This window comes from Ursus arctos, unplaced genomic scaffold, assembly GCF_023065955.2.
Source record: "Ursus arctos isolate Adak ecotype North America unplaced genomic scaffold, UrsArc2.0 scaffold_3, whole genome shotgun sequence".
In the NCBI taxonomy this organism is placed as follows: domain Eukaryota; kingdom Metazoa; phylum Chordata; class Mammalia; order Carnivora; family Ursidae; genus Ursus; species Ursus arctos.
Genome location: NW_026622985.1, coordinates 29,853,365 through 29,868,845, shown reverse-complemented (window position 1 = coordinate 29,868,845; position 15,481 = coordinate 29,853,365). Strand labels below are relative to the sequence as shown.

General features: G+C 42.0%; 1 protein-coding gene across 3 annotated transcripts; it reads left to right on the top strand.

The window, feature by feature from the left end:
• Positions 1–636: 636 nt before the first annotated feature.
• On the top strand, positions 637–14,138 carry SRI (sorcin). Of its 3 annotated transcripts, XM_026505092.4 has the most exons (8): positions 637–745; positions 1,689–1,772; positions 3,831–3,900; positions 8,333–8,376; positions 9,169–9,316; positions 9,546–9,659; positions 11,014–11,072; positions 12,678–14,138. In XM_026505092.4, the coding sequence occupies exons 1-8, from the start codon at positions 695–697 to the stop codon at positions 12,702–12,704; spliced, it is 597 nt and encodes a 198-aa protein (XP_026360877.1). In that variant the 5' UTR covers positions 637–694; the 3' UTR covers positions 12,705–14,138. The 3 variants fall into 3 exon arrangements, with proteins under 3 accessions (XP_026360877.1, XP_057160199.1, XP_057160198.1); XM_057304216.1 differs by having other exon boundaries at positions 11,014–14,138; XM_057304215.1 differs by having other exon boundaries at positions 9,546–14,138.
• The last annotated feature ends 1,343 nt before the right edge of the window (positions 14,139–15,481 follow it).

The following is a 15,481-nucleotide window of genomic DNA, read 5'->3' as shown; positions in this document are numbered from 1 at the left end:
TTCAAACAACTCATTTTCTAAGAACCTGGGCGGGGTTGCCCTGCCACTAAATGCCCTCTGTCCTGCCCCGCACCATCACGCCCAGCTTAACCAGGAGTTGACCGTATCCCCTAGCAAGGAAACACCCCGGTGCCGTTCAGTAAAATGTGCAACCGCAAGTCAAACGCTCTTTCGCACTCAGTTCCTGAAGTTTTTTCCTGTTTTCCAAGGGCGTTTTCATATTTTGATTTTTCAACGTCTCCTTCCCTTATAGGCATCTAAGAGCTGCCCTACCGCATTCAGCCCCTTCCTCACAAAACCGCACCCAACCTAGAGCCGGGCGCCCCTGACTAAGAAAGTTGTTTAAAATGTTTAAAAGTATCAGACTAGAGCCGACTAGGAAGAAATAAAAATTCCCCGGGGCACCGTACTGGTGTTGGAATGTGCCATTCGTGTCGCGGGGAGGAAGGTCACCGGTGAGCGCGGCGTCGCAGGTCCCAGGCGCTTGCGGGAGCCGGGCTTGCGCACGACCTGAGCCGCGTGAGCGCAGAGGCACGCTGTGCGCACGCAGGGGGCCGAGGCCCCAGCGCAGCGCCGGGCAGAAGGCGGCTCGGGCGCGCGACCCCCGCCGCCCGCGTGGTGCGCTCCGGGGCGGCCCCGGCGGGAGGGCGGCGGCGACGGCGGCTGCGACGGCGGCGGCGGCGCAGTCTGCACCATGTCTTACCCGGGGCACCCTGGCGCCGGCGGCGGGTACTACCCAGGAGGGGTAAGTGCAGCCCGCGCGGGCTCGCGGCCCGGGCGCGACCGTGGGACGCCGTGGACGCCGAGAGGCCACACTGGGCTGCTCCGCCGGGGCGGCTCCCCGGGCGCCTCCAGCCCCCGGCTTCTCTGTGCCCGCTTGCCTCGCCCCAGGCCCCTGCCCTTCGGCCTCATCCTCGGGCTCTCTCCTTCTGCCCGTCCCTTCGCCCTGCGGGTGGCTGCGTGGGGCCAAGGCGCGGGTGGGTTTTGACCCAAGAAGCCCACCCTGTGCCAGGGATGCGCGGCGTGAAATTGTGCGAATTGGATATTGGCTTTCTCCCCCTCCCGGTTTCCCCTGAGAGCAACAGCCATTTTAATCTCGAATGGTCCGGAGATCCACCTCCCCTCTTTAAAAGCAAGTGAGAGAAAAAAAAAAAGTGTGTGGGGGGGGGGAAAGCCCTCCGGGAAGAAGGCCACCTCGCCAGGCGCCCGGGATGCGCGTCGTCGTGGGAACTGTTTCCGAGACGGAATGTTCCTTCGCCGCGCCTCCCCGCCCCGGTGCTCGCCGCCAAATAATCCAACTGAGACACCTAAGCCCGGCCTTGGCTACACCTGTCTCAAAACGCTTTGAAAAATACCATAAATGCAATGAAAGTGAAAGGAAAACAATTTCGAGCCTTGCTCTTAAGTTGCTTGCCTAGGTTGCGTTTAATCAGTAACCTGCAGGCTAGTAGGGATTTTTAAAGTTGCTTCACTTAAGCAGATGTCACTTTCAGGGCAACTTATTTTGGTCCAAGCTGCCAGTTTTTAAATTCAGCTGGGGTGAGAATGGAAGAAAGGGAACGATTGCAGTTAAAGAGGTGAACCATCCGTGTGAAGGGCAGGCAGTTGCCTGGCTTTGCACAAAAGCATTCAGTGGTGAAAGAATAAAACTGGATTCAGCGGAATGATGCTTTTGTGTTGTTTTACAGTATGGAGGGGCCCCCGGAGGACCTACGTTTCCCGGACAGACTCAGGATCCGCTCTATGGTTATTTTGCTGCTGTTGCTGGACAGGTTAGCTTTTTCCCTTAATATTAAAGAATTGCCAGAGTCTAGGTTTGTATTAGCCATTGTTAGGGATAGAAAAAAGAACTTTTCCTCTGGAAAATAATCCCTTTGCTTCTTTAAAAGAAAAAAGAGAGAAGAAAGTATAGTCACTTATTTCTGAATATTCAGAACAAATTAGGACTGTTACCTGTATTTATGTTAGTTCATTTCAAAACTAAATTTGTGATTGAATTAGGGTCAGATTGAATAGGACTAGGGGGCTGCAAATATACGGCGAAGATTGGTAAAGTAGAAAGATGTTTTTAGAACTATGAATTATCGGGGTCCGTGGTGGTTTACAAAGAAGAAATTCCAGATCTGGTGAACACAAACCTTGTTCGTACAACTTAAAGACATACAGCAGTAATAATGTAGTCAGATTCTAATGGACACTTTTTGGGGGTTGAATTTGATTGTGAATCAATTACCCCTTAGGAAATAGGTACTTACGTTGAAAACTTACCGGCTTCAAAATAGGAAAGTTACTACTCCTTAGTATCAGGAAGTTAATCTTGTAAACACTTCAGTTTCTCTTTGATGCCAATGCTGTGGTAGGTCCCCTCTTCCATGTCCTTATAAGGTGTGGTGCCCTTTGACCGAGACAGAATGAACGTTCGCTCCCAGAGGCCTTTCAGTTCTCCACCTTGAGTCGTAGGACAGGTGGTGATGGACATTGAGGGAGGACACTTTGCTAGCTCCCCAGGCCACGGTGTATGGTAAATCCACTGCTGGTATCACCCAGAGCTGTCCAGAAGCGATGTTTGCCCTTATGAATGCCATTTAACGCTTTCTGTTGATTAAAAGCAAGAAATAACACAATCTTCATATGAAGATGCTGTCAAATATTATGGGATAAAAACCCAAGACCATCTTTCAGAATAGCATTCTAAGAAATATAGTTCAAGAAATTGAGTGGAAACTTGAGCCTAAATTCCCTTTACGTATCTGCTTCATCTGTTAATGATCTGTATCTTTGAAACCACAAGACAGGGCAAAGCTCAAGACTTGAGTTCTTGGATTGCCTTGCCTCTAGCCCTGTAAGTGAACCCACCTGCTTAGCTTGCAGCGGCCCTGGCCTACTTCAGCATATCCATTGTCTTTCAGATTATTGATCCTGCTCCTCACTTAGAATTTACAGTACGCTTGGACTTGAGGATTTGGGTATTTTATTTTTAAATCCCTAAAAATAACATCTATCTGATTCTGAACTTGGTCAGCCGATGAATAGGCCCTAGGAACCTGTATCTTGCAGATATAATGGTGGTTCTGGAAAGCCATTCACCGCCTCATAACCAAGGGGATTACGAAGGCCTCTCTTTGTTTCATCCAAGCGTTTTATTTACAGATATCAGCTGTGTACCCTGCTATGCCCTCCCACCCCCCCAAACCAAAAGCTAGAAACAGGAATAAGACTTTTAAGTAACTATATAAATAATTTTAAGTGCTTAACAGGCAGTTTCCTAACTCAGACTAAAAGAAGAGTAGTTCAAGACAGAAACTAGTTTTATTCATACATTAAAAAATATTTTATGTATCAGTGGAAGAAACTGAATTCACCTCAGTGTTTTATTAAAAAGAGGAAACTTGTACTTGAAAATTTAATGCCAAACCAATTGAGGAACTTAGAGGAAATGATGAGAAGATATTGGTAATACTAAAGTGTAGGCGTAAGTGGGCTTTGGGATTTTGTGAATTCTCATGTGATAATTATTTAAAATAGAGTCTGAAATGAATGCCAACTTTACTTAGGTATCAAGAAATGTACTTTTTGTTTATGGCCCTAATTATGCATTTGTGGAAGAGGACTTAACAATTTGTTTTTCTTTCATCATTAAATTATTTTTGAAAGTAGAGTCGGGAAAAGAATGCCTATTTTTGGAAGGCATTCCTTTAAAAAAAAAGTCTTGTGCATGAAAATGCTCATTTTCTTTGTCATTATTGCTGAAATAATATACTGAAAGTAAAAAAGAATTAGAAGGTACAAATTACTATTGTGATTCCTCTTCCTATTTTTTTTCCCAAAAGGATGGGCAAATAGATGCTGATGAATTGCAGAGGTGCCTGACCCAGTCAGGCATTGCCGGAGGATACAAACGTGAGTTGACGGTCCCAAAGTTTCTCTAGAAGTACTCTTGCGTTTCATATGTTAACTGTTACTTATGATGATAGCCTCAAGGACACTGGGCTTTTGTGATCTAGCAAAAATTAGAATTTCCAAAGCTAATTTCGGTTGTTTATTATTACAAAATGTTCATTTGACAACAGTTATTAATAAATCCTTCTACACTACCTGCCTGCCAGTTGAGTGGGTCTCTTGGGTTGGGAACCCTGGGAAGCAGTGAGACAGTCTATGCGGCCTCCTTCGCAGAGGACGGGGTAAGGTGCTGAAATGAAATCCGGCAGGTCGGGTGTCGTCAATGACAGGAGCTAACATCGACGGCTAGTTGCCAGAAGTTGACTGTCCTGAGCCGATGGCACTTTGGGTTTTGGGTGGCTGGTCCTGTCCCCCTTCCCCGCCTGCAGTGGCTGGTCTGCACTTGCGCACTCCTGCTCTCCGAGTATGCTGCTGGCAATGTGAATGCTTGTCATGACTCCCCCAGGTCTTTCTTCATCTCTCGTTCTGCTTCAGAGAACATGTGCCGGCTAAGTCGGAAGTGCCCTTCCTGATTTCTAAACTCTTTGCACTAGTCTTCCTTCTCCTTTCCGCCTCAGCTCCTCACAGACTGGCTCTGCTGCCTTAGAATTCAGTGCTTACACCACCTTCCTGCCTTTTGAAAGAGCTCTTTGCCAAGAGTTGCAGAGGTGCTGCCTCCGGACAGGGATTCCCATCGTCCCACACTCTCCCACATGCTTTTTTTCAAATCAGATCTTGACCATGACAAACACGCAAGGTAGGGAATAGTGTCTTGACTTGCCAGCTTTGCCAGTGGTCAATTGAGACAGAACATCACATCGAAGCCTTAGCTGTTGGTTAACTGTGGATTAAAATGCTCAAACCAGAAGTCACACCTGAAGATTTATAGGGGCATTTTTAAACTGTTTGACATGGCATATTTACTAGATGACTCTCTTTTTAAACTATTTGCATTTCTATTTTAATCATCCTTTCTTTTATGTGACTTCAGTATCTTATTAATATTACCTAGTTGGAAAAATTAGTATGAAAGAGGAACATTTAGCGTTTCTCACTTAATCTGATCCTTTAAAAGAAAAAAAGCAGCACTTTCTAAATGGGGGATTTTTTTTTTCCTGTTGAAGGAAATACATTAAAATTGTTCATTGTTAACCTCAAGCAGTCCTGCTAGTGAACAAAGAAGGCTTAATAGCAGGGTTTATGAAAATGAGCTGTGTCCCAGCACAAACTATTATTCTGTATGCTTTGGTAGAAGAGGTGTGGCAGGTTTTAAAATCTGACTAACAAATGCGTTGTATATCCTTGGAGAATAGTCCTTTTAAACATTTCATCTGAGGAAATCATGGTTAGTGATGGTCTTAGATCATTGAGTTCTAGGGAAGACATTTCCTGAGTCATCAGAACCATGTGATTGAATTTTTTTGCTTACTGTCATCTGGTTGTGGAGGCTGTAATGAACCACAAAACTATCCTGCTTGTGAGGTGTCACAGTGAGTTTTATGATACAGAAAGTACATAGCCACTGGTGTTTTTAAAACCCAGCTTCCAAACCAAAAAGCACAGATGGACATGGGGTGAGGGGTGGACAGATATTCCCACCTAGTACCTACAGGCAGCTTCTCCAGTTTAGAAGGAAGCAGTCATACCCAGAGGTGGAGTAGATAAGTTCCTCTCGTCTATAAGATAGTAATTCAGCTTCTTTTTTTTCCCCCTTGAGTGTAGCTGTTACTCTGTGGTAAAGTTGAGAGAAACAACTAAAGGTAGGGTTTTCCTGCTGGGTCCATTACATTGTGGATTTCTACTAGAAGAAAAGATGTATGAGGCGTTCTAGTAGAATGAACAGGACAAGGGAGAGAGTAAAAGTAAAATTATAGCAAAGATTCTTTTGAAATTCTTTAAAATAGAATTAGCATTAATAAAAGCTATTTCTGGGGGGAAAAATTCAACTAAAATTGAGCAAGAGTTTTCCCTACCCAAACTTACTAGACATCGGTATTCTGGTTCATCAGAACTGTCTGGAATAGTTCATTCACTTTTGTTCACTGCGCATCTCATTCCTTCTCTTTTAAATCCTTCTCACAAAAGATGACCAGATACCTGGGCTTCCTGACACCACTGTCTGGTGGTACCATTCATAGCCCTGGGACACAGGGAAGGTGTTTGCTTTATGGCCCCTCAAAATCCTTGATTTAAAGTCAGACACAGGTGGGTCTGACTGGTGGTTGTCAGGCCCTCCAGAGCGCTGGTTCTTAAACTTCAATGGCGTCAGCATCACTGGATTGCTGAGTTCTGTCCTAGAATTTTTCATTCAGAAGGTGTCAGGTGAGACCTGAGAATTTGCATCTCTAACATGCTTCCAGATGATGGTGGTCCAGATTGACCAGCTTTTTTTATGTGAATATAAATCACCTGGGGATCGTATTAAAATGCAGATTCTGATTTTGTTGGAGTCGGTTAAGAGTAGAGATTATGCAGTTCTAAAAGCTCCCAGATGGTATTAACATGGCGCGTCCAGGAATCACACTCTCAGAAGCACAGTGGTCTCATCCTTGGCTGATCCCTGGAATCATTGAGGAGCTTTAAAAAAAATAGTCATGCCTGGGTTCCATGCTCAGGTATTTAGATTGAATTGTTCTGTGCTGATGATGACTATATGTAGTACTGTATTGTATACTTGAAAATAGCTAAGAGCGTCGACCTTAAAAGTTCTCATCACACACATGAAAAAGTTAACTATGTGAGGTGATGGATGTGTTAACTAACCTAATTGTGGTTATCATTTTGCAGTATATACATATATCAAATCATTACATTGTATGGCTTATACTTACACAATGTTATTTGTCAATCATATCTCAGCTTTTAAAGCTGGGGAAAAAAACTTTGTTCCAAGGTGCGGACCCGGTATCAGGATCTTTTAAAGCTTCTGGGTGGTTCTGATAAGCACCCAGGGCTGAGAACCATTGGTCTAGATTAAAGAGACTTTGTACTTCCACACAACTTAAAAGTCAGAATGAAGAATCAACCAACTCTTTCTCAAAAGTGTGGAAAAGTGTTGCCTCCTGTCACTTTAGAGAACTGTATCTGTGGATTAGATGGAGTCTGAGGGGCCAAAGTAGAAGTAGTTCCCCACCTTTTATTTCAGGTTGCAGGATATGCCAAACACAGGAATCTGTTAAAAGTAGAAAACCTGTAGTTTGTACTGTTTGGAGACATTACAGTACTAAGAGCTCAGATGTGTTTTAAATTCAGTTTGGTTGGAAATGAATTTCATAAAAATGAAATTAGTAAGGGCTATAAATTTGTTAGTTCTGTGTGCCTTTTCACATGCTTTGCAGAATTTATGCCAGCTGGGCCCACGTGGCCCCTGTCACTTCTGCCTTCTAGCCTTGCAGCTGCTTTGTACCTGTATATCTTCCCGAGTCACTGGCTCCCATGAACACAATGTAAGATGCAAGGAATTCTTTATTTGTAATTTGCTAATGTTTAGGTAGATCATCAGTAGGCCTGTTAACCAAAAAGTATATTCTACTTTGGTTTTCTAAGTGAGCGATAGAAATTCCCTTGGAATATGCTTGAGCTGTACATAAAGGCTTCTGAACAGTGGCCACCCCTGAACTGGTCATCATATCTTCCTCCCGAGTGCTCTTATTTAACACAGTTCTGGCAAGTGTATATATCTGGTTTCATATATACACTTACTGTATGTGAAAACAGGTCATAGGCTCTTCGAGGTCGGAGGTTACCATTCAGTGTGTGACAGTAAAGGAGAAAGAGATAAATGAACTAATGAAACAGAACTAACAAAACCAGCTACTTATAGTCTGTTAGGAGTAGGAACGAAGTACCATATCTTCCCACTCACTGTGGTGAATTGAACTCACTATATTACAGTTTCAAAGGCAAGAAGGTAATATAAAACTTTAAAAGACTATATTATAGAAAACGTTATGCATATCCAAGAACAGAGATAATGATTCGGTGAACTTCTGTGCACCTGTCACCCAGCTTCAACACTTAGCAGTGTGTTGCCATTCTTAGTTCATTTGTAATCCTGTCCGTTTTCTTTTGGAGCAAACTCTAGATAACATTCCGCCCTCCACCTCAACTTCTAAACCATTATCTACCTAAAAATATTAGCAGTACAGTGTAATACTTTTTAAAAAAGATTTCTATTAAAGTTGTTAAAATCAAGTTTGGATTCTACAAGGAATCCTCTCTATCTGGAAAAAATCTGCTTCAAAGCTCCATGTAATTTAGTTCCACATAAATTGAGTAGCATATAAAAGTAAGAGTGTATAAATAGTCTCTTTCCTAATTAATTTGAATGTATGCAATATAACGTAAATTTTTGAAACTGTATTAATATGTACGTACTTTTCTTGATTTATAGCTTTTAACCTGGAGACTTGTCGGCTTATGGTTTCAATGCTGGATGTATCCTTTACCTTGATTGCTGTCTGGAGGGTTTTTTCCTGACCCCCCCCCCCCCCCGCCAAAAAAAGAATTTCTTCCTAAAAGAATTCATCTAAGAATTAATACCCAGTAAATGCAAGGTGACAAATGACCACAAAAAAGTTTTCTGAAATCGTTAGCTTTTAAGATGTAATTTGGTGTGAAAAAGGAAGGGAGCTCAGTAAATACAATGTTGGTTATTCAAGAATTCAAGGAAGCCTTGAAGGAGAGCGAGTATAGAAATCAGGGTGGTCAGGGAAGCTTTTTGCTTTGTCGTTCTTTGTTCTGCGTGATTCACACCTGACCTTCAAGCAGTGGAATTTTTCACATCACAGTTACCAGACTCGATTTACCTAGTGGTGACTCTGCACTGCCTTCCATCCCATCTCCTTTTCCAAAAGTGAAAGCCCTGGGTCTGGAAGGGCCTACCAAAAGGGAATGTTAGGGCCAAGACCTCCCCAGCCCCCAGCAGCATAGTTGGGGGCCCCCAGAAAGTGCAGCCCAGTTCCAGAAACAAGACTGCTTTTCACGCATGGCTCACAGTGGCTACCTTCCTTCCTTGTAATCACGTCACATGGATTCTCTTCCCACAGCGAAAATACATCCTCAGTGCTTTTTCTCCATGGGCCCTTTTCGTTATATCACAGCGAGAAGAACATCCATTTTTAACCTTTTTAGCCAAAAAAACATTAAATTCCCTTATCCTTGATCTTTGATTTATTCGTTAGAAAATGTTGCAAAATAAAGATGCTCTAATCCTTGATGACAGTTCAGAGAGATATGTCAGGCACAATGGGTTTCAATGAATTTAAAGAACTCTGGGCTGTGCTGAACGGCTGGAGACAACACTTCATCAGTTTCGACAGCGACAGGAGCGGCACGGTGGACCCCCAGGAGCTGCAGAAGGCCCTCACCACAATGGGTGGGTACAGCTCCAGCCACCTGGCCGACGTCATTCTTTTCTCATTCATGAAACTGTTACATGAAGGCAGTTTCTGTTTTCTAGAAGCAGTGTCTATTCATAACTAAACACATAATACATACATAATTCCTAATGCATATTCACAATTAAAGTGAGTACTCCCAGGTTGAAAAAATTGCGATTATTTTTAATGATCTTTTTGTTATCTTTTAACTGTTTTCTTCCTCAGGCTTTCGGTTGAGTCCCCAGGCTGTGAATTCAATTGCAAAACGCTACAGCACCAATGGCAAGATCACCTTCGATGATTACATCGCCTGCTGTGTCAAACTGCGAGCCCTGACAGGTGTGTTCTTTGAGGTGGTATCGTCACCACGGGCCAAGAAGACACAGTTTGTGTGTTTCATTTTCAGTGTTTCTGAACTTCCACTGTCCGCAGTCTCTCTTTTTTTCCCCTAACTTCAGGGGCTTTCCAACCATTGCTTTTAAACATATCTAGCAGGAGCTCCTGGGAGGCTCAGTCGGTTAAGCATCTACCTTTGGCTCAGGTCATGATCCTGGAGTCCTGGGATCAAGTCCCACATTGGGCTCCCTGCTCAGCGGGGGAGCCTGCTTCTCCCTCTGCTCCTCACCCCACTCGTGTTTCCTCTCTCTCTCTCAAATAAATAAATAAAATAAAATCTCTTAAAAAAATAAAATAATAAACATATCTAGCAAAATAATTTTGTTTTTTCAGAAATCCTTTCAGATTAGTGGTAAGCTGCTTTTAAAAGAATCTTAACTAAATTTCTCAAAAATGTTCCAAAACCTGACCAGCTAATTTGTGCACTTTTGGTCAAAGTGTGAGCAGTATTCTGTGATTGCTCCCTAAAATGTAAAGTATTTGAAGAGACGAAAGTACTTATTTGTAGCTCTCTCCTAATTCCTCCAGTTGGAAGGTAATTTAAAATGGTCATCTCTTTCAGATGTACAGATCTCTTAGATGAGGTTATGTCAGTAATCTCTACTTTTCTGTTCCCTCTTTTTTTTTCTTTTGTATATTTTTCTTGTTCCATTCCTCTCTTTAGTCTTTTTCTCTTTAATGTGAGGCTTGAACTCATGACCCTGAGACAAGACCTGAGCTGAGATCAAGAGTCAGACAGTTAACCAACTGAGCACCCCAATCTTATACTCTTTTTAATACCTGGGTTTGTAATTTTTTTTTGCATCCTAATAAAAACATGAGGGCAGATTTTTTAAAATTATTATTAAAGTAAATCCTTTACCAATAGCACAGAGCTCAGACAGGTGGAATATTTGATTACAGCCTATTTGCCATATTAGGGACTCCATCCATCCATTTCCTAATTAAACACTATCTGTGTTATTAAGAAGTTTGAAATTCTGTGTCTTCATTACAACTAAGTAATGGCCTCGGAGGTCACATGGCTTTTACTGACTTTGGGATAAGGTGCTCTCTCCCATCTCCACATTGAGAAAAACAGTTGGCTAACTTCTGCGTTGTTGTGTTACTTTGTTGTACATTAGATATGTTTTAATAGATCATTCATATAGTTGGCTTCTTTGCTGTGGGCTTTTGTTTATGTTGGCTGGTTTTTAAGTCTAATGTTACTGCAGTTTGAACCCAGTGCCAAAATAATTACCTGTTGTGATTTCAGGTGTTAAAAAATAACCATCAGTTTTACTGTGGTGTTTTACAGACAGCTTTCGAAGACGGGATACTGCTCAGCAAGGTGTTGTGAATTTCCCATATGATGATGTAAGTCTCAGTAAGTTCAGAACTGCGTAGATGAGTCAGATGTACGCCTAAGGATGCTGTGATGAAGTATTCAGTGATCAGGAATTGCCATTCAAAATTTATTAATTTCATTTATTGTTCATCTTACTCATAGACCACTGTTTGATTTGCATTGAAAGATGTGGCTCAAAGGCCAGCTGGTCCCACTTACTGGCTGGGTCAGGGAGGCAGGTTTCCTCATTGCTCCAAGACTATTTGAGGAGGGGAAGTAGTGATGCCTTCTTCCCTGGGCTATTGGGAGATGTCAGTCAGAAATGTTCTTGGAAAACACCATGCAGATGTTGCTTCTGTTTTTGCCTTCGTTGAACAAATATCTATGTCACTGAGAAGTCAGTTTGAACAGCTCAAAGCTGTACTTGACACACCCATGTTCTTTGTTGAGGAAATAAGGCATGGACTTCAGTCAGTTTAAAACAATGTATTTACTAAACAGCCACACTAAATGAGATTGGACAAGGCCATATAACCAATGGGAATGTAGCCAGGTGCCATCTTGGATGGCATTAGTTGGATAGCTGTAATAAAGCTAGGGAGATGTTGTTTTTCTGTTTTGCTCAGCCATGGATTTAAAAAAAAAGAAAAGAAAAACACTTTGAGAATAGAAATCACTGATAACTGAATGCTTTAAAAGGTTTCTCCGTTACAAACTGCGAAGATGAACATATTTTCAGTTTGGCAGCTGCCACAGTTCCTGATAGTTTAAAAAGTCTTGTGTGTAAATACGTTTATTTCTTCTTGCTTAAAGGTGTGTTTTCGTTAGTGTGCGTTAGCATTTTAGTGTATCTGGTGACAGTCCCATCACTGTTTCCAAAGATGGAGAGGCAGCCTGTGGAGTAGAAAATGCATGGGCTTTGGTCTGCTTTGGCCTCCCATGGGGCCCCAGAAGAGATTTTAAATGTCTTGATCCTTAGTTCCCCTTACCTGAAAGGGATAATCAGCTTGGCTTTGTAGGAGTGCTGCGGACATTAGCAGCACACAGTGCCTCCCTGGTGTTAGAAGAATGACAAAGAAAATTGATAGAAAAGCGGAGCCTACTGGGGCTTAGAGTGAAGCAAACATTTCACAGCAAAATACTGATGCTTCTAAACCTGGGTTTCTGAATTGCTGAGGAAAGGTCACGAATTCCATTTCTGTGCATACTTGGAGTTGCATGCTAGGATTTGTTTTAATAAAGCACATTTTAAGGGAATAAAGTGTTGAAGGTGCCCTGTGAGTGGTGGGATAATACTGTGTCTTTTGGAGGCCCCCGTGTCTTTGAACTGTTAGCTTTGAGTAGGTACCTTTCACCGTGGCCATTTCTAGAGTCTGAGATATTTGGAATTTAAATAATTCTTTATCCATTGAAGTAAGATCTGCTTTCTGTAAGAGGAGGAATCCACTGGGTTTTATATTAGACTGTTTCCCCTACAAAATGAACCTTTCTGCCCATCACGTACTCTTGGATTTTAGAAAGGGATCTTTCTTGATCCATAATTCAAATTAGAGAAACAAAACGTAAACAGCCTAAAAGGAAGCTACCATCTGTTGAGATGTTTGCAGGATAACGTGGACCTTTCTCTTTTTCAGTTCATTCAGTGTGTCATGAGTGTTTAAATCAAGAGGAAGAAGCCGTATGAACATACCCAACATTCCACCTGAAGTTCTCTTTTGCTCTTACTCTCTGCCTTCAGTAACGTGTGCAAACTCGCAGCGCTGCTTTTCCTGAATAGCTGTCTTAAAGGTTTATTACTTGATGTACAATGGAAGTTTTTAGCATTGATAATAAATTCTTTGGAATTTTACGAATATAAGATCAGGTCTCTTACACCATTTGGAACTTCCTTGAGCCATTGTCAGAGATGCCTTAATGTTCTGGCTGAGCCTCTTTTAGGTAAATTTCGGTGTGCAAAATGTTTAAGTCACATGGTATATTTTTCACTATGAGATTCTTAAAAACCTTTTCATCAGACTCCAGCTCTTTTCCTAGAGGGGCTTTTACGTGGTATTAAAAGCTTTATGTATGGAGTGTTCTTATCATGTAAATGATTTATACTCACTTGGGTGCACACAGAAACAAAAGCCTACGGTGATCCCGGTCAGGGTTCGCTTTAGCGGAAACTTAGCACCGGCTTTTTCAGGCTTACACATTTTTGATGGCCACGTGATTGGACAGGGAGCCTAAGTGATTATTTTCTCCTGAATATGAAGTGAATCAGTTGAATGGCAAATACAATCTGTCTTTGTCATCATCCATCTAGACCTTTGTTAGCGCTACTTAAAAATCTTAAATTATGAATTTATGTAAAAAAGAAAACTGATTAAAAAAAAAAACCTTAAGGGAATATAGGAAAATATTAACTATGGTCATTTTTGGCTTAAGAGATTCCAGGTACTGTAATTTCCTTTATGGATTTCAGTACTTTCCAAGTTTTCTATACTGTGTGCGCTTTCCTTTTAAAATCAGAAGATGATCACGTTTAAAATAGTGCTCTGTCCATGTTGATATGCCATGTGTTCACACTCACATTAAAAAATACAGCAAGAGGACCGTGAAGTTGGTGCTGCTACCACTGCGAGTCGGTCAGGACTTGATTGTCTTCCTTCCTACTACTCTTCCAAGTACTCTCTGATAAACAAGTATTACACTTGTAATGGAAGCTTTTTTTTCTTTCAATTTTTAAGCATGTGCTTTTAAGTAAGATCTGGATTCCCGTCCTGGCTGCGCCTCTTCCTGAATATGTGATTTAATGATCTCAGAGCCTCAGCTTCCCCCTCTTTGAGAAGGAGATTAATGCTCACTCCATGGGGTAGTTCTCAATATGAAAAAATGTGTTAGTATAATCATCAATGTTTCTGTTTGTTAAGTTTAAAACTGGCCTGGTTTGCTCTTTTCTGCTAGAGCGTAACAGACGAAACAACGAAATTCGCCTCTTCTCCTGCCAGCAGAGTATGTTTTACTTCATTCCCGGGCACAGTGTGAGCGTTACCATTCAGATGATCAATTAGTTGTCAACCAGTGAAAAAATAAAACATTTCTAAACATCTTCATCCTCATTCACTTGTTTTTTTTTCAAATATTGCTAAAATACATTAATTTTAAGATATGTATTCAACCCTAGCTTATGTCTCTATGTCAGGAATTCACACCTGGGCTGTATTATCAGACCCTGAGGCAGCCTGCTTTCTATTAGTGGTGACGCTAGGTTTCATTCCAGGTATACTGTTTGTGAGGTACCAAACTTGGCTTGAGCCTGAGCCATCCAGCAATGGGCCAGAGAGGGCTCAGAGGACCAGGAGGGAGAGAATTCCCCCTCAGAGTCCCAGGGCCTGCTGTTGACTTCAGACTCACCAGCATCCCATGAGGAAGTGACAGTTGAAGGAAATGGTAATCTCCTGGGTAACTCCAATGTGGTAAGGAAGAAGGCCCTTGCTAGCCCAAAGTTATGGACCATATTTGAACTATCCTACCCTGTTAAGTCCCAAGGTATACTGCTGCATCAGGCTTGGTTCTGAATTTGCTTTTTGGATAAATGCTGAAGCATCAACAAAACTGTGTCCCTGGAAATATTCAATTAATTCCATTTTAATTATCGATACCTCGTAGCAAGTCTCCTTATCTCCTCCACTTCTGCTTTCACGGTGTCTTTCTGAAAGCATGGAGCCTAAGTCTTCACTATGTCCCTGCACTTAGAGTTTCCTTCCCCTTGACAAATTTGACGTATCCATCCCCTTTCTTTAATTACAGCCAAAGTCTTCATTACAAGTGAATCTCGGGTTGCCTTATTTGTATTTTATATTGGGTTCTGTGTTTCATTCATTATATACTTTCAGTGCAGCCTCACCCAATTCTTGAAACTGTTTCTTGGTCTATTCTTCTGAAAGCATCTAGCTGGAGCGTGGTCAGGCTGTGAGCCCAAGCTGGACTGCTTCAGTTACTTGGAAATTAAGTTCCTCAGAAAATGCCAACTCAAGCTTTAATTTTAATTTTGGAGATATGTGCTTTTAGTACCATGTTGCAAGAGGTAAAGTACCTATATGTAACCCTTCTCAAGCATTCCGTAGGGATGTGGCTACAGGAAGCCCAGTGCTTCCTTGAGGACAACTGGCATAGATTTGCACCACAGCAGTCGAATAGAATTCATCACAGCTTGTACTCCTGCTGAGCCAAAGTGGAGGCCGACTCCCATTTCGGCATATGTTCCAGGTGGTACAGTCAGTCCCTGAGAGGCAACGTGAGCTAAAACTTCTGCTATCCTAACTAGACTGTGCTTTGCTTAGCTGAGTGTGTTACTGTTTCAGTGTTCATCTGAATTATTCTATGCCTAAAATCTTATAAGAAATGCAGCTGTATGTAATCACCATAAGTTTTTTTAATCTCATAATAAACCTAC